This window comes from Echeneis naucrates, chromosome 4, assembly GCF_900963305.1.
Source record: "Echeneis naucrates chromosome 4, fEcheNa1.1, whole genome shotgun sequence".
NCBI lineage: Eukaryota > Metazoa > Chordata > Actinopteri > Carangiformes > Echeneidae > Echeneis > Echeneis naucrates.
This window is the reverse complement of record NC_042514.1, coordinates 15482531-15506796: the sequence shown is the minus strand read 5'-3', so window position 1 is coordinate 15506796 and position 24266 is coordinate 15482531. Positions and strand designations below refer to the sequence as shown.

Here is a 24266-nt window from a genome sequence, read left to right as displayed (position 1 = left end):
TAAATTTCTATTTTCTGTTTGGCTCTTCAAAGTAGATTTTTCATGTCAAAGCACAAATCTCAATTAAGACACATAAAATGCCACTTTGCCTTTATCCAATGCTAAAGCCTGGCCTACATCTGACTGGTACCTGTTTACTTCTCTTTGCTCACATTACCGCAATCTAGGGCAAAATAACCAGGCATGCAGAAGCTTCATAGTCCAGTATAGCATCAGTACTTCTCCCTAATTCAAGCCAGGATGTATTCAATACATATTCGCTATTTTTATTCTTAAAGCATTACCACTATCAACTGGAGTGACTTGGGTATTTGAAAACTTAGCAATGCCTCCAATTAATGGAGAGTTACTCCCCAAAATGATTAAAGGAGCAAACCAAAAAGCAACACATGCATTACAATGACAAAATATCACGCTGCTACCTACGTGCAAAACAGAGCATCAAATCACAACATTATAATACTATGAAGTACTACATAGCCCTAGGAAAAACAGATGGCACTTCAGTCTATTCCATTAAAGATAGATATAGATAGATAGATAGATAGATAGATAGATAGATAGATAGATAGATAGATAGACAGATAGATAGATAGATAGGGCAACTCAAAGTGGCACACTTATGATAAATCATGTATTATAAAATATTCTAGTAAAAACCACATAACTTCCTAACCTTAACATTTAAGAGCGGTAAGTGAAGCAATTCATGTCAAGTCTGTCACATTCTAATAGCAGTCACCCACAAAACATCACACATTATCAAAGGTTAGCGAAACAGTCACAGCTTTGGTAATATCATCCAGATATTTAATTACTGAGCCTAAAGCCAGTGAGGCCATCAGTGTGATGAGCTGATGCAGTGATGTTAGTGAGAGATGTGATGCTTTTTCTACAACACGGCTGTGAGTGATGCAGTCAAAAACAACAACAACAAACTGAGTTGCCTATGATATGTCAAGCCAAACCTGGAGAGCCCGTTCTGAATTAGAAACCAACAGTAAACAAATGAGTCCGTCCCCAGTGTTACCTGATGGCGTCATCAGTTCAGGTGTTCCGGTTCTGAACTCGGTGGCTGTTAAATGACTGCAGTCATCTCAGACTGCTTCTCCAAATCTCCCTCAGTCTCTCAGACCAGAGGGCCTGGATGGAGAATATCATACAGCCTCCTAAAGCATCAGCTGCAGACCTGCTGATGTTAGTAGTTTTAAACTAGTTAGTAGTTTAAAAACAAATGTTAAAGTGGGGTAAACCAAACCTGACTGGCATTATGTGGCAACTTACACACAGCCGGTAAACCTGAGGAGCGGACATATTCCTCTGACATGAACATAGGCAAGATAAACACCAGCTAGCGAGAAGCTAGCCTAGCAGCACAGTCACTGGTCTTTTCCACGCCAGGATGAAAAGAAATGATAATAATAACACGGCTTTGCAGTGCTCGGTATTTAGCTGTCACAACAGGGGGAGGTAGGCTACAAGCAGGAAGTACCTGTGAGTGGAAAGCCAGACCGTGGAGCTAATGCTAAGTTTAGCTAACGCTCACTCCCTGAAAGTGGCCAACAGTTGGAGCAGTTGGCGGACTTCGCGCTCAGTGACACCCGGCCCGGGGACGGAAAACGGCGTTTCCGACAACCCCAAGCGAAAAGTGACACCGGGACGGACGCAGGTGTGGCTGACACAGCTTCCAACTCACTTGTTTGAGGCGTTGTGGAGATGCGCCCTGAGCTGTCAGGAGAGTAGAAGCGGAGGTCTGCTGTCTGAGGAGGTGAGTCACTCCGAAGTTTACCGATGCGCCTTCCGGTTTGGAACGGCTTCGTCATTTTACGCATGACTCGCATTATCTGGCTCATGCTCCTCTATCACTCCCCCTCTCCTCCAAAATGTGATTAAACTTACTGCTAGAGAGCCGATCGGCCCTCCTTTCAGTGCCGAATTTATCACTATGTTCGGACTGACGACTCACAGAACTACATGGAGTAATGTCATCAATTGCACACACACACACACACACACACACACACACGCTGGACAATAACTTAGTATAGGAATTTGTGAAGATGTGAAAACATCCAGAGCTGCGTAGAAAGTTTAAGCGCAAAAAGAAAGGATGCTTTAAAAGGAAGTACATTTTTACGACATATTACAAACAGGAAGTTTGAAAAAGCTAAATCATAACGTGTTAGTGTGTTCTGCATCATCAATAGATTTGCTCCAAAATACTTTGTCTTTCAGTACATAGAACAGCTGCGCCTTTCAGTTCCCATCAGGTAGTAATGTTGAAACTTCACTTTTTTTTTTTAAGGAAAGATTGTTAGATGAATGCTTGTCTGGTATTCATTACTTACCTCTTGACAGTCAATAGCCAGAGATCAGAATAATTTGTCCTTTTGGAGCTCAGGATTGAAACATTACAAATAAGAGTATTCTTTTTATTCCGACGTCTCAATGAAGCACAAGCAAATTGAATGTTTTCAACTACACTGTATAGCATTGTGTAAATGTGTGTGTGCATTCCTTTGTCAATAATCACACCATAAGTAATTTCAAGAAGTTACAAATCTTTAATTGTCAAAAGTTATTACTGTCAAATATCATTGATTCCTTGTTTATCATGTATGATTTGATGTTCTAAAAATCAAACATTTCTATGTTCAAAGATCACTATTTAAATAAGTAGTAAAATAGAGGTAATACAAGATAATACAATGGATACATAAATAAATTCTAAAAAAAAATATTACTTAACTATGGTAGCAGACAACAAAGTGGAGAACTACTGGCTATATTCAACTGAATCCTCCTGAGTGATTCTAGCTCAAATGTGTATGGATAGATTTCACCTCTCTCCTGCACTTTTGGTTAGTGCATAATGAAGCCACAATCGAGGTATAAAGCATGACACCACTGCAGCTGGCTTCCTTAACCTCACTGAAAAACTAATTGTGAAACGAATGGCATGGCTGCTGATGAATTAATTTTGCTATATGCACTGCTTCAAAGAGGTTGAGGAACACACATTTGTTTAATCATTCAGTGACACCTCAAGGTTTGCACAAAACTCTTTCAAAATTATCCAACATTACCACACCATGCAAGTTCATAAGGTTGCCTGCATTGCTTAGCTGCTGTTTCAGTCCTGCTGTACACAGAAATAGAAACAAATATCAAATATTTTTGATAAGGGAAGCAATGCTTGGTAAGTGCCATGTAGAAAATGGACGCTTTGAAACAGTTTTCAATCACAAAATGTATACTCTGATCTTCTTACACTGTGAAAAGACCATCAAAATAAATTTTGAAACTACTTGGTTAATTGCATTTCAAAGATTTGACATGAGAGTAGTACAGGAGTATAGGAGTGTGTCAACAAAATAGTGAATCACATTCCCTTTTTGAAAATAAGTCAGGTCTGTTATCTTTATCAAGAAAGCAATAAGCTCAAGAGACGCTTTCATTGCTGCCTGGTTATATTTACATTTAAAACTTTTTGGATCACTGCCAGCAAAGAGAAATTCACTCAATACATTTCATCTACACTCAATATGTTAATTCAGTGCAGAAAGGAGATTACTGGAGATGAGGAACTGCAGAAGTTTGCCAGACAGCTTGCATAGGGAAAGCTCCAGTCGTCTGCTTTCGTCTATACTCTACTGCTTGCTGTAGATCCATGAAACTACACAGGGAGTGATGACTTTTCCTCCTTTTTGCCTTGTAACATTTTCAAACGTCTCCATTCTGCTTATCATGACAAAATAGCTTCATGTTTGCTACATATTTCATTATGCTGTTTTTCTTTTTGGCAGTCATCGGGAAGATATGCAGAAAGAGAAAATCATAAATTATCTAAAATAGCCCTCAGTCAGTAAAGACACAGCAACAGACAGTGCACAATCATGCCCTTCATATGGTTTAAAGTGACATTTTACAGTTTGAGTTTCTTGTACCACTTACTGTCATTATGAATAGGAACACTTGAAGTGTCTGTGTGTGTGTGTGTGTGTGTGTGTAATAAGTAATGTTACAAGGTTATGTGATGGCTATACCTCAGTGCTGATGGCTCGGATATTGGTGTAAAATTCAGGATGATGCCCTCGCTGAGTTTCTCTCAGCAGAGAGGCCCTGATGGTGGGCAGTGGCATTGCCAGTGCCTGGTTCTCATAATGTGTGGGTATGTAGTTGATGCGCTCGCCACCATTGCGCGTTTCATCAGCGGTATGGATGTAGAAGGGTGAGTCATAGGGGGAGCAGGTGGGGCAGTAACTGCGGTTCCCACCTCTGGGTTGAGTGGGGTTGGAAAGTCCATGCAGCTCTGGCGGGGACAAGGACAGCGGGGTGACGACTGACCCATCCAGGCCAGTGATACTGCAGGCATTGCAGGCAAAGTGTTGCTGAGATATGGAGCCACTGTCAGACTCATTTTTCTTACAGCAGTAGTACTACAGGGAGAGAAAATCACCCTGTAATTTCCTTGTTAGTGAAAGAAACAAACAAAAAACAGGTTACACCTCAGGCTAGGAGATACTGTGTGGTATCTAAAAAGGAGCGCATAAAAAAAGAAATCTGAAAATAGGTTGAGATCTGTTAACCCCCTTCAATGTAATGCAATTCTCAATTCAAGGGACCTTAAGCAAAAGAACTCCGTGTTCGTTGTTTTTAGCAATGTTGCAGAAGCTGTGCCAGTATCTCAGGTGCCAAAAATCTGTCAGAGGCAGAGGTGTTTTATGAGGTCTTAAATGTAAGAAAGGGAAGAATGGAAGGAAGAAGGGAGGGAAAGTCACTGAGGGACACAGGGGAATAAAAGTCAGGCAGAAAAAGAAAAAGAAGTTCACAAAGTTGCTAAAACACACAGAAAGATCAAGACAGGAGCATACCTGGAGTCTACAGTAACAGAGCACAGCTATGATACACAGAAGTATCACTGTGGCCAGTATTCCTCCGGTTATGACAACAGTTCCAGCTGTCATCCGACCAGCTCTCCATTAAACTCTGACATAGGCAAAGGAAGTCACATCATTATCATCAGAAATATGATCTGGTGGAAACCTGGTTTCTGTGTATGGTAACAGATCAAACCCCAAAGGCCTTTACAATTAGGTGAAGAAGACAGAGAACACTGATTGAACACATTGCTGAGTTTGTTTGCCAGTCCTTCTATGTTTATTATTTAAACTAATCTTGAGTATCTTTTAATACATTTTTCAGCTAAAATGACCAGAACATATTTATACTAGCTTATCTATAATATAAATCTAATATAAACATATCAACAAATCATGTCAGAATTAAAAAAAAACATCAATGTAAAACATACAGAGACAATTTTCTCTTTCCGGGTTTTTTTTTTTTATGCAAATTTTGAAAAGACAAAATAAACAGCATGCAAGCTGTTGCAGTTACTTACGTTCAGCAAAGTTGCTTAACACCTGAAGGGAGAGAAATAACAGATGTAATTAAATTTAAAGATAGCTGGATGTATGGGCTTACATCAGAAGACAAAGGTTAGAGGTTACCCTGCTATACAGCCACTAAATATGAGGAAATGGGAAACAGAAGTGTAACTACGTGGTTTCAACCATTTATTCCCACCAAGCGACACTGAAAGAACATCAGTATGTCTGAAACCAAGAAAGTATGGTTGTGCGATTGAATGCATCAATGAAAAAGAGCATGCAAATGCATACCGAACACATAAGTCAGAACTTTATGACCAGAGACAGGTGACTTTGAATCTAGGACTAACCATAAAAGAAGGGTGAGGGTTAATTATTCATGTAGTCTTCAAATCAACCTAATCAACCTGAGCATGAATGTCTTTGGATGGTGGGAGCAAACCGGAGCTGAATACATGTTTTTAAGCCCTAAACCTTATATTTCAAACACAGACTGTTTAGGGAAACTCTTTTCATTTTTAGGTGTTCCTAATGCTCCAATGAGAGGAGTTACGTCTAAACATCAAGAGCACATCATTTTTCTGTGCCTTCTGCGGGATGTAAATGATATGTAATTCAAGTGGTGACTGTTCATCAGTAACTCTTTCCACTAGATGGAGCCAGAGTACATGGAATATGTCCAGATCAAGCGATGGACAGCTTGAATAAATGGCATGTGCCTCTGAACACACGCTGTACAAAAGTCACAACTTTCATAGTGGAGAATCAACCAAACTGTAAAGTATTCCTTGGTCACGCATGGGGGCAATTTGAAAATGACTCATGGAGATATAGCCAATTTTGACCCTTGGCCTTTTCTGGCTTTATTCGATAAGACATCTTGAAGCACTGACAGGAAATGGGAGAAAGAGAGTGGGGAATGACGTAGATGTGTTCAGGGTGAGATTCCTATCAAGCATACAAAATTCAGTACAGATTGGACGATGCATGTTGGATATAGTGTGGGTTGATCTTTTTCAAGGCGAAAGGTCATATTCTCCAGGCCATGCTTCAATGAAAAATGTCTCACTTTTCAACTTCATTCAGGGCTTTATTATAGACAGACCAGATTTGAAGTCAGTCCAATTATTTGTCTTGGAATAGTGCGATCATTTACAATCCCCTCAAATGGCAACGTACTGTGCCAAAGGATCTCCACCGACTATTACCCCATCTTTTCTCTTAAGCTGTTGCAGCAGTTTGAGATTGATGACACTGGACATTTTGGTTCAATTACTTGATTTTTCTCAGGGTCATTTGGGGTAAAGAATGCAGTGAATGTAAAGAACCACTTCCAAGAGTAATCCTTCTGGCCCTATAAAAGCACATGATCAATACAATTGATAAAACAGCTCAGTTGCTGTGAAGATGGAGTGAGATAGCAACACTGTCTAAGTCTCTCTTTCCATCCAATTTGTACCATGTTTTGATGCCGAAGTCGAAGCTTGACCGAAAATTGGTTCTGCATCGAGACAATGGCCAAAAACATACCAGAAAAACGACTAAGGAACGGCTTAAAAGAAAGAGGATTCCCAGTCTGGAGCAGCTTAGTCCAAGTTCAGACCTCAATCTAATAGAGATGTTGTGACTAGACATGAAGTGTGATACATTCCCAATGTCCCTCCAACCTCCCTCAACTTGACTGAGTCTATAAGGAAAACCTCCAGTAGTGGACACGTTTGGTTGAAGCAATGGCTGCAAAAGGTGGTGCCGAAATCTACTCGCTGCTTATGCATACTGTGCACATAGTTTTCCACATGCCCAATTATTCGTTTTTGTGAGACCACCTAATGATGTTGGATAAGGGTGAGGAGGGTTCCCAAACAGTCGAGCAGCGACTCTATGCGGAACTAATCTGTTTAGTCTAAACTAGTCGGTTTTGCCATAAGAAGAAGAAACGTTTCCATTTTTTTTGCACAATACTAACTATTGTCACATATGCAGAGGAAATGCATTAGTATAATCACATGGAAAAATTTCTGCAGGAGATGGACCTGCCATTGGGGAGGCCTCCAGCTCTGCATCGCCTGCTTTATGAGGATTGGACAGGTTTCATTATAGCTGCTCCTCCTCTGGTGTCCTGTGATATGCTAGTCTCTCCTTCACACTTGGCAGCTGTGCAGCATCACTGAACACACACCCAGCGAGGAAGCTGTAATTACTGTACTTCCATTCTGCTGGTCAGCACCGAAGTCTCATAAAAGGAAATAAAATGGTCCAGCCTCTATTAGTCAGGGAGTAATGTTCCACGAATATTACATCAGCATACATTCACATAGACATGAAGTGAGGGAGCACAACCACAGAAGATGGCAGGACAAGTGGGAGAAAGGAGTGGTGACATAGATGCCTTCCTCATGAGCAAGAAAGAGTGAGCTGCTAGCTTTCTCTTTGGAAATCCACTGAGCCCTCAAAAGTAGAAGTGGCCATTTTCCTGCAGACTAATGCTTTTCAATTCATTGGGAGGGGACTGACATCCAGCGGTGGACAAAATACGCAGTTCCAGGAGTCAAATTACAGATCCTCCTGGTCGAATGTTACGCCAATGAAAGTGAAAGAAACTAAGTTGAACTATGAACCCCCCCCCCCTTATTTAAATAAAATAAGTTTGAATAAACTCATTGGCTCAGCGACGAAACCTCTGAAAGTCAAAGACAAAGTTTATTTTGGGGTCAGAGTCCAAAAAGTGCATTTTTTCCTTCTACACTTCTCTCTTCACCCATATTTCTGGTAAGGAAGCCAAATTTAACAAATAACAAATTTAAATTCTTTAGCTCTGTGAGTTCAAACATGGAGTTCAGGTAAGGCCACAGTCGATCGGAGAGAGCAAGAGCAGCTTCGTCTCCATTGCCTGCCGAAGCCATGACTTGAAACGCACGGCTGCAGAGGATCACCTTTCCTCTCCAGTTTGAATGTTACCTGTGAGCGCACTGCCCAAGCAGAGTGGGCAGCCACAGCAACAGTTTACGGAACTCTGTAACGCAAATTTAAAGAGCACTTCATAGAAATGTAGTGGAGTCAAAAGTACAAAGTTTCAAAGAATGCATCGCTCATTTACAAACATGGCGTACGCACAATGTGCAGGCGTATGTCACTTTCCACACAAGGGCTGTCATCTATAAAAAACAGACTTGACGGGAGAATGTGTGTACCCCTAAGCAACCTGACGAGCACAATGATCCTAAATGTAAATCAAAGCAACCAAGAAAAGTCGGAGTGACTACATAAATTCATCATGACTCTGACCCATGGCTTCTGGGCGTACGTACACTTTTAGTAACGATCCTACGCACAGTTTTATAAATGAGGCCCCAGATCCTTAAAAACTGTACTTAAATTTACTGTGTTACTGTCAGTCAGGATGTGAGGAGGTGAGGATGATCTATAACAGTGATGATCAGTGTGCCCACAATAAGTCCGTAATGTTGTCAAACTACCAGTCAGCTTTCTTTCTGCTGGCAAAATGGATCACTTAAAAACAAGTTGCCCTGAAAGCAATCAGCCTGACACAATTTTCCCTGGGAGCTCCAGGCTATTTCAACACATTGCTGCGCAAAATCCTTTGCCTATCTGACCTTCAGCCGACAGGCCAGTAACCGAATCTGTTGTGCAATCTTATAATAATCACTGTTAATTTATTTACTACAATAACTCACCGATGAAGGAAACTCAAGAGCTCGTCCGTAATCATCAGAAGTTTCAAAAACACACATTAACTTGTGTTTGGTATGTCTCCAGATTTTCAAAAAAAGACAGAGAGCAACTGAAGAGCAAGCAGCCACTGCTGTCAGGCGTCATAAAAAATTATGACACAGCTAAACTACTAGATTAGATTTATCATAGAACATTTCTATTTGTTTGCTTAAAGATATTTGATACATATAGAGATATTATTTACAAGGAATAAGGCTGGGATACGAAGGCCATGGAAAGTTGGTAAGTGATATTGCTTCCCAGGTACCATCCTGAGTTACATCTCAATTTATAGTACACTTTTTTATTACAAGGATAAGTTTTCTTCCTCTGTGCTCATAGCAGAACTCATTTTTTGCTTTTGCTATACAATGAGGAATATAAATGTATTATTTATGCAGGAAAGTAGAATTTTGATGATTTGTGGGAAATATCACTCTCACCATACCAAAGTGCGAGTGTTTATGATCCTTTATAGTGCCAGTATGTAAATGTCATGGAAGGTGTCATTAAAAGGATGTCACTTGTTAGTATATGTAGATGTATGTGTGTAGGGGGGGCTTTTTTATTTTTTTGATGAGTCACCACAGACACAGCAGCCAGCAGCAGTAGAGCTGCGTTTGCAGATAACAGCGTTTCCTTTCCAGCGGCTCCTGGCTCTGGCAGCAAGCCTTCTTTTCAGTAGCCTCACTCTCACCCAGCAAGGCTGCACTTTGAAGCTGCATTTGCATCTACATGCCAGACATCACCTTGCACAGTGTCACAAGTAAGAGGCACAAGTTGTCATCACTGCCAACTATAATTGTAAATGCAACTCTTGGGTTTCCTTGTTGGTTCCCAGATTTTTACTTGGTGCCAGCACATAAAACACCCAATATCCACCAAACTATTCGAAAAACAGGGGCACTGTATCTGTAAAAGAAAAGCATTACATCATGGCCATAGAACAGTAAAATTAGTAAATGCAATAGTCAAAAAACATAGGCTGCATTCTCTTTATGTGTTTTTAACATTTGACTATAAATACAATATATTTCAATATTTTATGGCGAAAAACATCTTCTCATTACTCCATAGCAAGTTTTCTTTCCTAGCAAGTTGGAGATGTGTGCAATTATGATGTGAAATGAAAAAGCTTTTATAACATCTCTTAGAATCAGTGCAGCTATGAAACTCCACACCAAGACACTGCCTCCTGCCATTAGAGCATCCAACTTGACGCTGGCTTCATGGAAAAGGAAGATATAGGAACTATATATGCACATTGTGTTTACGATTAATATTAATATAATAGTAATATTGAGTAACGAGTGATATCATCATTATAGTTTTGAGCAATATTACAGTGAGCATTTTTGGAAAGTGACAAGATTAGCCAGGACCAGATCATTAACATGCTGATTTCAGTAGAAGAAAGGGCCTAATAGAGACAAGAGTTAAGATTTTGCTTTTCACTACGTGAAGCAGCTGTTGGTGAGTAAAGGAATGAAGCAGCAACGTTTCCCTTAAAAGTTGCACCAAGATATTTGATTACTGCTGCATTTAAATACTTTCCTGTTCTGACACCACTGCAGGGGAGTTTGAACAGAGATTGTCTCGTCTTTAATGTGGGACTTACTATGTGACGACCCTACACTTGAATCGCAGCTGTGTAGATCAGAATAAGAAATAGTGATCCTGCAGCCAAAAGAACTTTGGGGGCTTTTCAATATTTGATTTGATTAGAACAGGTTTGAGTATGTAATGACGGGCCTCTGTTTTGGTAGCAGAGGCTTTAGTTTCATCATACTATGCTTGATTTATAAACCAAACTCCTCTATTCTTCAGAAAGATCTGTCTGGTGATGATGTTGGTTACACAGTGATGAAAACCTGACAGGGTGGCTTTAGAGCAGCCTTCCTCCTCTTCAGGGGGGTTTTGAGTTTATATTTTATGACTCAGGTAATTGTGTATAGAACATTTAGTCTAGTTTTAAAACACACTTGCCATTGCACAGCACTCAAACAATAGCATTGCCTTATCAAAATTATAATGTCACAATGCTTGTGAACATCTTCAGGTTAATGAGGATGTATGGAATTAATGTACTGCTGCATGTCACACATGAATACCACTCAGTCAGTTTGTCAAGCTATTTTTTAAAAGGGGTTTATCAGTTTTTTCTCTGTATCACCAACAATGATACGAGCAGTTACTTGTTGGGGTTAAGAAGACTGCTTAGTCTCATTGTTTCCTAAATTAAAGGGGCTCTTACAGAACAGCTGTGCACTCACAAGCCAAAGTGGAAGGCAGCTATTTGTATTATCTCACAGTGTTTGAACTGTTTCCGCAGCGCATCATTATACAAAATGAGTATTAAATATGTTTTGTCTGCTGCTGCTGTGCTGGCTGTGACAGCACTGACTGCAGAGTCTTCTGGGGAATCAGCCCGCTTCCTGCCATATCACCGGCACGGGAGGTGGAGGAATTAATAAGAGTTAATGTGCAACGCATGTGTGGCGAGGTGGAGACAAAGGCTGTTCTATAGTTATTTAGTCTTAGTCATGGCTGCTGCTCAAAGCAGCACAGCACCTGCTACTGAGAACTGGTGTGGGATGTCAATGCACTAAGTGTACATAAGATAAAAATATAGTTTCATTGGTTTGTTTAATATGAGAATATTGGTTCATGAGGGACACACGACATAACGTTTAAAATAACAAAAAAAGTTCTACAAGACAAAATGGCAGAATTGGACTCTCCAATTTATGCCAGAGACAAGAATGGGCAGTGACACCACCTCATACAGCATCAGCTGCAATTAAGAGAGGATTTAAACAAACTAAATCTATGCCTAAAATGAAAATTTAGAAAAATAACACCCAAGATTAAAACAATGGGATTTCTATTTGACTGCAGAATACTGCCTGTATGGAGAAAACTGAGCAAAAATACACACGTGAGATCACAATCCTGGTGGAGTGTAGCTGGCTGGATTATTTAATACTTGAAGGAGTGAATGGATGTAACCTAAAAATGATGACAAGTCATGTGACTTATCACATCAATGCATTTAACGAAGCTTTCGTTTTTGTCCAGCCGCGGAGTGAAATGAACAGCAGGATGCTGCTCCACTCCCTCCGGGAGTCTCACACAAAGATTTCACATGAATTAAAAGTGACATCTGCTGTCAAACACCGCTGCAACGTCACAAATTCGGTGCAAGTGCGCGTACATCCCTGACATCTGTTTCCAGAGTGATACTGACTGGAGACGTTTTCATTTTAGACCAAAACCGAGTCAAAGCTTGTACATACGTGATGTGGCTACATGCTCCATGTGTCCCTGCGGAGTCGGGCCATGAAGAGCCATCAGCTGGAGAGCCGCGGAGCTGAGCAGCGGCCGGACCTCTCCAAGGATCAGCCCGAGTCTGGGGCGCACAGCGACGCCAGGAAAAACCCCCCAACGGCCCCGGCGGACGATTCTAGAGGTCAGAAGGACGACTGCAGAGACCGGCACGACCAGAGGACAGCGGAAACCCGAGCACAGTCACGGTGCGGCAGGGGAGGCGAGAACAGCGGCGACTACGGCACCTTTTACGCACGACGAATCCTGTCAAGCATCGAAATTCAGCTGGCGGGGAAAAAGAAATAAATAAAGTAGGAAAAAAATGAGCCAGAAAGCGCCAAATCGTTGACATTCAAAGGAATACATCCAACAAGTGAGGGACGAAGATGCGAAATGACGGAGTGCGCTGGGAGGACGCAGTGGGCAGAGAGGAGCCGCCCCAAACCCCCGCACATCCCCCCGACCCGGGCCGGAGCCCGGCCAGAGGAGGGGGGGGGGGGGGGGGGGGGGGCAGAGAACAGGAGGTTTTTCTCAGAACAGACACCGCTAAGACATAATGCTCAGGTTAGGCTGGACTGAGGCCAGCTGAGCTGTGCATGCAGGGCCGCAGCAGCTGCAAACATATGCACTTAGGTTTAACAACAGACCCCAGAAGCCTTACCAGTCACTCAGGCATGAAGAGCTCACCAGCTCTTCCCAGGGAGATTTACATTTCAAGATGAAATGTGTTTTGGCATTTTACGAATGTACTGTGCACATCACGATATGCTGTCAGATTATTATAATATGACATGTCATTATATCATTATCTGTGTGACTTCAGATGCCATCACCCTGCTGTGAACCCTCCCTCACTTTACGTGTTGTGCATGTTGAACCTGTGTTTGGATTGCTTTGTCAAGTTTTCTTATGTGAATATTTTGTGGCCCCATCAGAATTTTCAGAGCAAAGGTAAGATATAAGCTCCTGTAATGCACCAGATAAGTCCTATGACGTACACATGTCACTGAAAGTAGGACGTGCAATAAGAATTTGTTCATAAAGTAATCAGTCCAGATAGCTCAAGAAAATGCCTCAATCCCAGAATATTACACCGACGGTCAGTTCAAAATGTTCCCATGCATTGTGCCCAGCACACAGTAAATAAATGTGACAGTAACCCTCCCTCCCTCCCAACACAGACCACTGAGCTACAGTTATCGATTTGCTCTCAATCACTGCTCCCTTAATCAACTTACTGTTGGAACCAAGTCTACATGAATACTGACAGAGAGGGCAGGCCTGGCTGACCAAACAGGGCTGCGCTGACACGCTCACAGATTCCTACCACTGAAAAAAACTGAAAAGATGGAGCTGGTGGACTTTGGTCTGGGGATGACACACGTCATTGTGGATTATTGGAAAAGCTTCAACAAAGATGTTTGCATTGATAGTGGTAAGAGGGCAGAGAACCATTTAGGTCTGGATTCAGTTCTCCCCTGAAGTTGTCCAGATGGCCTTAAACGTGCTTGTTTTTCTTATTTAGGAACCAACATCGAGTTTCTCTGTGAAAGTCCAGACAAAGCAGAAATTAGAGTAAGTTCATTTCTATGTACGTGTTTTTACAGTCAACACGGCAATATCCCACGTGACACTGCCATAGATGTGTTTCACTACAATGGCATAGTAAAGACATTGCACAGCGTCTGGATTTTATCAATGAACTCGAGGACAGAGCACCGCAAATATCACAACTGGATGCAGATATTGTGTTTAACTTTGTAAAAGCTAGGAGAGGCTGATGTGGCCGTTTCCCATGGTGGTTAACATTGTTCCAGCAAAATACCAGGAAGCAGGCTAACAGCTTTGATAAGTATTAATGAGAGATATTCAAATCATTTGTTTTAATAACAGCCCAAACAGATGGGCTTACCATTGGCTTGTTGGAATTCATCATAGACAGACCAGCTATCCATCACAGTGGTGAGCTTGAGTAAGAGGTTTGTGTCTCACAGTCCAATTCAGTAAAAACTGGAGAAACTGTCCCATTAACAACATTTTAAATGTGTGTAAGTTTTAGTCTGAATAGAAGCAAGCTTGGCAGTTGGCATGAATGAGTCCAGCCCCCACAAACACTGTTTGATTGACAGGAGGCTTAGAACCTGATGCCTTTTCCAATCTAAAGCAGTGTGCTGTAGCTGATACTGTATATAAATCTCAGAATGCATGAATACAAGTGGAATCATAAAAATGGTGGTAAATAATGTACTCTGGTTCATGTGCACACATTGTAGCCTTCACATGACCAGCTGTTGGCCTGGGAGTAATATCTCTATGGCAACCAGGGGGTAGGATGTAACTGTGTCTGTCTGACAACAAAGCTAATGCCATTTCCTGTGCTGGCAGGCAGCTCTGACTTGATGCTCATCGGTGCTGGCCCATCCCCGATGCTTTAGAGACTGTTGTGTCTCAGTCTATGTCCACATCCATGTCATACTAAATGAACAGAGATCAGTTTAGATGTCGACCTTTTCCACCCATGTGTTTTTTACTACATTTACCTTGATGTACAGTACGCGCAAAGGCTGTGCCGGTCATTTTAAAACATTTGAAGATGGATAATATCTGGAAATGATACATCAAAGCTTACCTGGAAAATACAAAGCACCTAAAGAAACACTTAAAGAAACATGTAAGAGTGATCTTTATGATTTCTCTTTGCATTTCCTCCCAATTTGGAAACCTCACCTTCCATTGCACTGAGATAAAAAATAAACTGTCCATTTCCTCCAGTTAGTGAATATTTTTTAAGTACTCTTTCAGCCTGATCAGTCTGCACTGAAATAAGGTATTTGTAAAAGAGAAGGAAAATGTTTTTGTACCATCACAAACCAAATTCCCCTCATTTTTCTTAATTTCAAATAAAAGACTTGCTTTCACTGCCATTCTTTATTCTGCCTTGAGGATCCCTCACAAGATATCACAATGAGGATGAAGGAGAAGAGAGCAGTGTATTAAGAGATGATGACGATCACAATGAAGGTTACGTAGACAGGATACAGGACAGAGAGGGGAAGTGAGAGAGGTCCAAAGAGATAAACTATGCCCACTGACGGTGCATATTGTCCCTGATGTCAGTGAGCATGCCGTGTGATGCATTGCACTGCTGAACCGAAGACCACTCTGTGAATGCAGACAACCTGCTGTATCTGCATATCAATTATCTGTGGCGACCATAAACATGGTTTATGGGAGGTGTCAGTGTGTCCCGTTGCTTATATACTAAGCCTGACGTTCAGCTGCAGCCAGCCTCTGCTGGCAAACATTACTGTCCAAATCCGCTGGTGTGGAAGTGTAGAGGGAGGCCTGTGGGTTGAGTGTGGAAGAAAGAATTTCAAAATGAGTTGTTTTTTTTGTTTTTTTTTTTCAAATTCAGTTTCAACAATTACCGTATATATTCTGATGACCTGGAAATTGCGGTAATTTTTGCAATGCATTCCTCAACAACTGAGACTGAGGGGTTCTGGTCTTTCTCAGCGAAGTGACAATTTAAATTACTGGAGGTCAGATTTTCAGGGAAAAGTAAGCTGCTCTTATGTAAAAATGCATTGAGACATTGAAAAGTTGTGGGTTTTAGAAAACGGATCTCACGACATAAGTTGTTGCTTATGTCGTGACACATAGACCATTAATTTATCTGACTGATGCTCCTTTAGGAGGTCTAAACAGGCACATAACTTACTTACCTTTTAATGTGGGACTTCACCAGAGAGTGCACTCATAAGAGGGACAATCAAGCATTGATCTTTGCTCATTTCCTGTCCAACATCCTTCCCACAGACAGTTCTTGTCTGCCCCTCAAGGACTCTTCCAGGCATTCATTAATTCATTGGGTAATCAATTCTCACTTGTTAATGGTAGGAAACACGACAGGAAGCAAGCATTTTGTGTGTGTGTATGTGTGTGTGTGTGTGTTACAAGGCAAAAACTAAAAATAAAGGCTTCTACAGATATTAAAAAATCTGATCTTTATTGAGAGAACTGGTATGTAATTTGAGAGTATTTATCAAAAGCATGGCTGCTCTATGTACTGTATGTTTTTGACTGTTCTGTGTGGCTTAGCTCTATAATAACCTCTTTGTTATTTACATTTTCTTTTGGTATGAAATTTAAAGCAACACCATTGTTGCACACTACCATCCTGTTAAGCCCTGAAAGACCAATGCTGTTGAGGCTGTTTGCTTGACATTACTAACAGAACATTGTAAAATTGACGAAGGCCCTCACTGAAAATCAAATGGATTTTAAATACCAGCAACAAAAACACTTGTCTACTAAAAGGTGATAAGTCTGCATTGCGTTCAACATATTACCAAGCAATCAAGCATCAATAATCCAGCTGAATCATTTTAACTACACTTCATTCGAACAGCCTGTGCTCTAATGAAATAACATAAAGAAAAAAGTACAATCAAGGTTCAGTTTGAATTATTATTATTATCAATTAATGAATTTATTGAGACTAAGTGGTTAAATGAAGAGGATCTAATGTGAAAGCTATTTGTTGAGATGGTCCAGGATTAAATTAATATTGGTTTTGTTGTTGTTGTTGTTGTTGTTGTTGTTGTTGTTTGTGTCGTCCTCCAGTCCAACAGGGGGCAGTAATGCGCCTTAAGAGGGCTTCCGACTACCAAACAAACCCGCAGAAGAAGAAACCCCCTTCCGTGATAACACAACCACCGTGGATGTAACACACGAGGAGACACTCCGGTGTTGTCTTCACTTTGTGCCCCACAGTACCGGTCGGAGCCCTCCATGGCGGACTTCTCCTCCCTGGGCCTGTCGGACTGGCTGGTCCAGCAGTGTAAACAGCTGGGGATCAACAAGCCCACCGCTGTCCAGGAGAACTGCATGCCGGCCATCCTACAAGGTAAGACCGACTCCACAGCTGATCCGGGTCCGGGGGCGAGTCCGGGGTCCGGGGTCCGGGGTCCGGGGTCCGGGTTCAGGGGTCCGGGTTCAGGGTCTGGGGTCCGAGTCCGAGTCCGGATCCGGGTCCGGGGTCAGAAGTCCGCTGATGGAAACGGTCAAACTGTTTCTGTCACCTGAGCCAGTTCGGTCTACCAGCAAGTACACACAGTTACATTTTAATGATTTCAAATAAAAAAAGGCATTGTCGATTAAAAAAATAGAGAAAATGAGTGTTTCTCGTGTAAAAAAAGTTCTTTGTCATTAATTGGTCTATTTCGACATCATGAGATATTGTGCATCTTTTAAACTAACTTCGGTTTGTCATTCACTGAAATCTCACATTTCTTCTATTTCAACATATGACATTAACATTAGAACAGATTATCACTGATCGTGTGTGTGTGTGTGTGTGTGTGTGTGTGTGTGTCTGTCTCTCTGTCTGTCTGTCTGTGTGTGTCTGTCTCTGTCTGTCTGTCTGTCTGTCTCTCTGTCTGTCTGTGTGTGTCTGTCTGTCTGTCTGTATCTGTCTCTGTCTGTCTGTCTCTCTGTCTGTCTGTCTGTGTGTGTCTGTCTCTGTCTGTCTGCCTCTCTGTCTGTCTGTGTGTGTCTGTCCGTCTGTATCTGTCTCTGTCTGTCTGTCTCTCTGTCTGTCTGTCTGTGTGTGTCTGTCTCTGTCTGTCTGTCTGTCTGTCTGTCTCTCTGTCTGTCTGTGTGTGTCTGTCCGTCCGTCCATACACAGGTCGGGACTGTTTGGGATGTGCTAAGACAGGAAGCGGGAAGACGGCAGCGTTTGTGCTTCCGGTGCTGCAGAAGCTGTCAGAGGAGCCGTACGGTATCTTCTGCCTGGTGCTCACTCCCACCAGGTCAGCTCTGTGTCGAGAGCCGGACAGAGGGGGGCTGTGGGGCCGCTTTGAGCCAATGAATCATGCCTGTCTTATTGGCCGTCTGTTTCACATAAAGTTTGTGTTGTTGATTTTTATTGAATGCCGTTCCACATTTGTAGGTGAAGATAATGTTGTGAATGTGATGTTGCAGGGAGCTGGCTTACCAGATCGCTGAACAGTTTCGAGTCCTGGGGAAACCTCTGGGCCTTCGGGAGTGCATCATTGTTGGTGGAATGGGTAACGCTTTTACACTTTCACACTTTCTCTTCATTCATCAACCACAACACAACCATCATGGCTACAAACAAATATAAACAGTATAATTCACAATGCCCACATCTAAAACAACTTCTGTTTTCAATATAAAGGCTTCCAGGATTTGTTGTGGATATCAATAAATTTGAAGTAATTAAAGTAGATCTACTGTATCCATTAGTAAGAACCTCTTGTGTTGCTCTAGAACTGTCCTTTAACATGCTTTTAGATCTGCCCAGTAGTGCCGCTGCTGCAGACACACAAAAGCCTCTGCTGTGTGCTAATCTTCTCTGCTGTCACTGACAGACATGGTCAGCCAGGCTGTCGAGCTGTCCAACCAGCCGCATGTGGTCGTAGCGACTCCGGGCCGCTTGGCTGATCACATCCGCAGCTCCAACACCTTCTCTATGAGCAAGATCCAGTTCCTGGTCAGTTCAGGAGTTTTCTGTCTTAACCTGTGGAGGTCACACTTGGATGTTTGGGAGTAAAAAAATGTTGTTGTTGTTTTGTTTTGCACGGTGGTCAGATTTTGGACGAAGCAGACCGGCTGTTGGAGCAGGGCTGTACTGACTTCACCAAAGACCTCGAGGTGATCATGGGGATTTTACCAGCCAAACGGCAGACACTGCTGTTTAGCGCTACCCTCACTGACACGCTGCAGGAGCTGAAGAGCATTGCCATGAACGAACCTTTCTTCTGGGAGAGCACATCAGAGTACGTAATCTGCTACTTGAAGGTTATCAATATATTTTGCTTTGATTCGTGGACAGTAAAGAAAGAGCCAATAGGTACGGGTTTGATCTATTTATCTCATAAAACCAGAGTTTGCTGCTGTCTTAGACTTGCAGAGGTGTATCTCTTCTGTAGTAGTGAATTCTATGACATGACATTTTCCTGGCTTTGTTAACTAACATACAAACACTAATTGCAGGGTCATATAATTTACATTCAGATTAAAATCTAATTATATCAACACGATGACCTTAACTACTGAAGCTTTTTCGGTACGGTGCAGCCTCCCTTGTCTTGAAGTTGCATTGTTATGGCACCGCCAAGTGCAGATCACGTTACCATAGTAAGTGACAATAATTTAAACTCGACCCCATGTGTGAGAGCTATCTTGAATGTAAGATGCTTGATAGCGGATAAAACGTTGATGCATGCAAACGTCAGTTGTGAGAAGTGGTCACATCTCTGCTGTCGTTAGACAGAACAAGCACTGCTACATTCGACTGTTGTTACAGGACACGAACAGTGGAGGAGCTTGACCAAAGATACATCCTTACTCCAGAGAAGGTGAAAGATGCTTACATGGTCCACCTCATCCAGACGCTAACGGATCAGCATGACGACTGGTCCATCATCATCTTCACTAACACTTGCAAGTAAGAAGCCCACTACAGTCCCGGACTGTAGTCTTGTTGCCTATCTAAGTTGTAGGAGCAACAAATAGTAACTTGACTTGTAGTTGATCAGTTGGAATCAGAACTGGCTGATATGAAAGGCAGAGGCCTCTAGATTATGCTTATTATATCAAAATAAAGTTGTTATATTCATTGAGTTTTATCATTCAGTTAAGACAGAGAGGTGAAATTTAGCTCGGACAAAAGTGTTGTTGCATACAAAAATAATGTACGGTAGAAATGATCCTCTATTTTTAATACGCAAACATGCTACAATAACATCAGAACATAAAGTCATGGTGCCTCGGGAGAAAGAGTTAATATCGAGTATGACTCCCCTGAGCTTGGTGAGCTTGGTGTCCATACCAAAGCAGTAATGCAGGACTCCCAGAGTTCATCAAGAAGTAGGAAAAAACTGAACTGTTGTGGCTTTTATTGGGAAATAGGTAAATATAAATCTGTGTGAAAATATATTTTTTCATGTTTTTTAAATCAAAAACTGAGTGTGACCAAGTAGCGGGCCTTGGCATTTTTTTTCCCCCCTAGGAACTGCCAAATTCTCACCATGATGCTGCGGGAATTTAACTTTCCGGTGATCTCACTGCACTCCATGATGAAACAGGTGGGAATGAACTTTCACGCATGTCTAAAGTAAATCTTTAATAAGCCTGCTGAATGGCATCTTTAGCGCTATGAAGTGCATAACACCACATGAGAAGGATGACCGCCGTACTAGAAGCCTGGGACGTGATTACTAAGCAGCTTCTTAGGCAGACCTTATCTAGGCCTGCCTGCCCAAAGCCCGCACCTGGAAGCCTCCTTAGCTTCTGCATGATGACCAGCTTTCTTCTTACTCCACCCTGGGTGGATGTTTTAATATTTTGACGATGAAAGCATATTATAGCAGGTGAATGAGCCTGCAGATTAATCTCCACAACTATCTTCTCTAGAAACAACGATTTGCAAACCTTGCGAAATTTAAGGCCAGCGTGTACAAAATCCTGATAGCGACGGATGTGGCTGCCAGGTAAGATGCTTTTCTGGGCTGTCCCATTCTGAAACCTTTTAAAATGAACTTTAAAACTTGTGTCAAAGCAGCCGAAGGCTAATCAGACTGGCAGCTGCAGACTGTAGACAGGCAGCAGTAGCACCGCTTTGATGTGCTTTTGTCTTATTGATTCACAGAGGTTTGGATATTCCAACTGTCCAAGTGGTAATTAATCACAACACCCCCGGACTTCCCAAGATCTACATCCACAGAGTCGGACGAACGGCAAGAGCAGGTTCTGTTGGCATCTTTTTAGTGACATTTATTGTTCCAGTCCTTCCCAAAGTAAAGACAAACCATGATTCTCCATTCTGCTCTGTAAAACTAATGTAGCTCGTACTTCACTGAGTTTCTTACTTTGTAGGGAGAAATGGTGTGTCCATCACATTGGTGACGCAGTATGACATCCACTTGGTCCACGTCATCGAACAACAGACCAGTAAGTCACTTGGTTTTTTTTTTTTATTTATTTTTTTTATTTAAAAGAACTGAACTGAACTGCTGCAGAACAAACATGTAGTTACTTTGTTCAGCTAGTTCACTGCTTAGGTTAAAATTGATGATTGTATGTTGTTAATGGCGATGGTCAGGAAGACAGCAAACACAGTGATGTGATCATCTCCCAAAAAAAGCTTTGGACTGGATCACAATGGAGCATAAATGTGAAATGTGGCTGACTGGCTGAATAAAAACACGTGTCAGCTCTGGTGGAACTCTGGTGGTTCAGCTCCTTGCTGTGGCTGCCTTGGTTCTCTCTATCTGTCTTCATCAAATGAATGCAAAAGCCTATAAAAAAAAAACAAAAAAAACATTGAAAATATTCACTCATCTTCTACCAATTATCCGTTTCTGGGTCGCTGGGATAGCTGGAGTCAATGCCAGCTCAGTGGGCGAGGGAGCGTTCCCACAGAGACACACAGAGACCAACAACCACTCACAGTCACCTACAGACAATTTAGAGTCACCAGTTAACCCAAACATGTCGTCTTTGGACGGTGGGAGGAAAAGAACATGCAGACTCCACACAGAAAGGCCCCAGGCCGGGAACCAAACCCACAACCTTCTTATTGTGGGGCAACAGCACTAACCATCATGCTGCCTTGTTGCAAATATCATCTTTACAAAAGTTTTAAAATAAGGAGTAGTGACCTAGCCATGTGCTATTTGATTGTCTTCTTTCAAGAAGTATCTAAATTTTTCTTGCTCAACAAGTGTTAAAATATTGACTTCTAAGCATGACACAGATGATATGGGCACTGCTTTCTTGCTTTATTAGAAAAATGTAATGCTTTAACTTTTTGTGTAAATGTAGACTTTTCTGGATAGGATTAATAAGGCCACAGGATAACTATGGCTTGGCTTCATTAACACGTCCAAGTGTGTGTGATGAAACGCATTACTGTATTTTTCACAGAGACAAAGCTGAAAGAATACCCTGTGGAAGAGAAGGCAGTCCTGAAGATCCTCACGCAGGTCAACATGGCCAGACGGCAGTGTGAAATAGTACGGATGACTTTTCTTCTTATGCACAATTGCTTTTTTCTGTTAAATCTCCACTGTTTGGAATTATGTAATTCATGGATTTGTTCTGAAATTTAAATTACCGGTTGAAAAACGTGGTTCCTTTTTTTCATATTAACTGATCATTCTCTTGTAATGGCTTTATGGATTTCAAATCATGACTTGAAAATCCTGTTTGATGGTAACTTTTTCTGTCTTGTAGAAACTTGAATCAACAGATTTTGATGAAAAGAGAGAGATCAACAAGAGGAAACAGTTAATCTTGCAGGGGAAGGCAAGTTTGTTTCCGATTTATTTATGGCAGTTTTATGTCAAAATACAAATGTTCAATTGATTATGTGCTGTATTTACAATGACAGGCAATTTGGTCTTAATGTTAGGATAACTGTTTAGCTGCCTTGTACACAGACAACACTATGCAAAACATTGTTATTCCTGATTTTTGAAAGTGATAATTATGAGCGCATCTAAGCTTGTGAAAGTGTCCAGAGTAGAAAAAAAAGAATCTCTACAACTGTAATAATAATAAAATCCTGTTGTTTCCAGGATCCAGACCTGGAGGCCAAAAGGAAGGCTGAGCTGGAGAAGATCAGAAGCCAGAAGAAAAAGTTCAAACAGAAAATCCAGGAGCAAGTTCAGAGACAGAAGTGTGGTCAGCTGAAAAAGAAACCGATGAAGAGACAACATGTAAAGGCAACAGAGTGAAAAATGCTCATACTCATGTTTGTACTATGTTTATTTTTATTTGTTCATATCTGCAAATAAATTTCATACCATAAAAACAACTGCGCAACATGACAGCCTTGATTGATTCAGGCCCCACAAGGGAATCGTGATTTAAAACTGATCTGTAAATAAAACTTGGGTAATTTACATCACATTGAAGAGTTGTACTCCATTAATTAAATCAACCCGTTGATGTAGAGAATAAACAGTTTGGATGTAAATGCTTCACAACTCACTTACTACTATAACATTTCTTCACTTATCACAGCACATGTTGCAATTAATTGGTGCTCAGTAAATGGAAAAATACCAAAACAAAATTGTGGCAGCAGTTTTTTAAAGCTATATCATGGTAACAGTTCAATGAAACAAGTGACAAACAAATTCATCGACCAGAATGAAAGATTCACCAATGCCAACAAGACTATATTTTGACATGAGAAGTAGGTGAGAAACAACAGTGGAGTACATTCTTATTGTGATCAGGGAGCATCTCCCTGGGAAGAGAAAAAACTAAAATCCCTCAGATGGTTTGAGGAGACGATACAAAACTATTTAAGGAAACTGCTGATGCCTCATTCCTGTTGTCAACACATTGCTACCAAAAGGAAAAAAAAAAAAAAAAAAAAAGATTTTGGTAAAACTAAACAAAATGGCAAAAGTAACACGCAACTGAGCTGAACATAATGCACAATACATCAGACAAAAGCAAAGTTTGGATTTGAATCAACTAAGGGTTCACAGTTCTGAAAAAGGGGGTTTGGAATCCATATAAATCCTGAGAGGACCTCTATAAGGAATAAATAATGGGGGCAAAACAGCTTTGCACAAATCAAAAGTCCCCATAAGAAATTGTACCAGCCCGTTTTACTCAGAGAAGGAAGGTGGCTTATTTTCATCTCAGCCCTTACACAATCTAGCTATAAACCCCGTTGCCTGACCTGACTTAAAAAAAAAAAAAAGAAAAGTATACATGTACGCGTGTGCGTGTGTATTTAGAAAGCTATTCTCTGCTTCTCTACAAGTT

The 24266-nt window shown here is 41.3% G+C and overlaps 3 protein-coding genes across 5 annotated transcripts in view; 1 reads left to right on the top strand and 2 right to left on the bottom strand.

The window, feature by feature from the left end:
* rabgap1l (RAB GTPase activating protein 1-like) overlaps window positions 1–1829 on the bottom strand; it is a 47682-nt gene extending 45853 nt beyond the window's left edge. For all 3 annotated transcript variants that reach the window (XM_029499952.1, XM_029499953.1, XM_029499954.1), the window contains exon 1: window positions 1697–1829. The gene's annotated coding sequence lies outside the window, so the exon portion shown is untranslated. The remainder of the gene's footprint in view (window positions 1–1696) is intronic.
* Window positions 1582–23484, top strand: ddx49 (DEAD (Asp-Glu-Ala-Asp) box polypeptide 49). The gene is made up of 14 exons (XM_029499958.1): window positions 1582–1768; window positions 17079–17361; window positions 18142–18265; window positions 18438–18523; window positions 18848–18969; window positions 19068–19255; window positions 19786–19926; window positions 20491–20566; window positions 20895–20971; window positions 21130–21227; window positions 21357–21431; window positions 22407–22495; window positions 22716–22787; window positions 23060–23484. Exons 2-14 carry the CDS (start codon window positions 17247–17249, stop codon window positions 23216–23218), a joined length of 1422 nt encoding a protein of 473 aa, XP_029355818.1. The 5' UTR covers window positions 1582–1768; window positions 17079–17246; the 3' UTR covers window positions 23219–23484.
* LOC115041988 (protein FAM163A-like) lies at window positions 4041–4976 on the bottom strand. Its single transcript, XM_029499959.1, has 2 exons — window positions 4875–4976; window positions 4041–4439 (listed from the first exon to the last, which is right to left on the bottom strand). Exons 1-2 carry the CDS (start codon window positions 4965–4967, stop codon window positions 4041–4043), a joined length of 492 nt encoding a protein of 163 aa, XP_029355819.1. The 5' UTR covers window positions 4968–4976.
* Window positions 23485–24266: the final 782 nt, after the last annotated feature.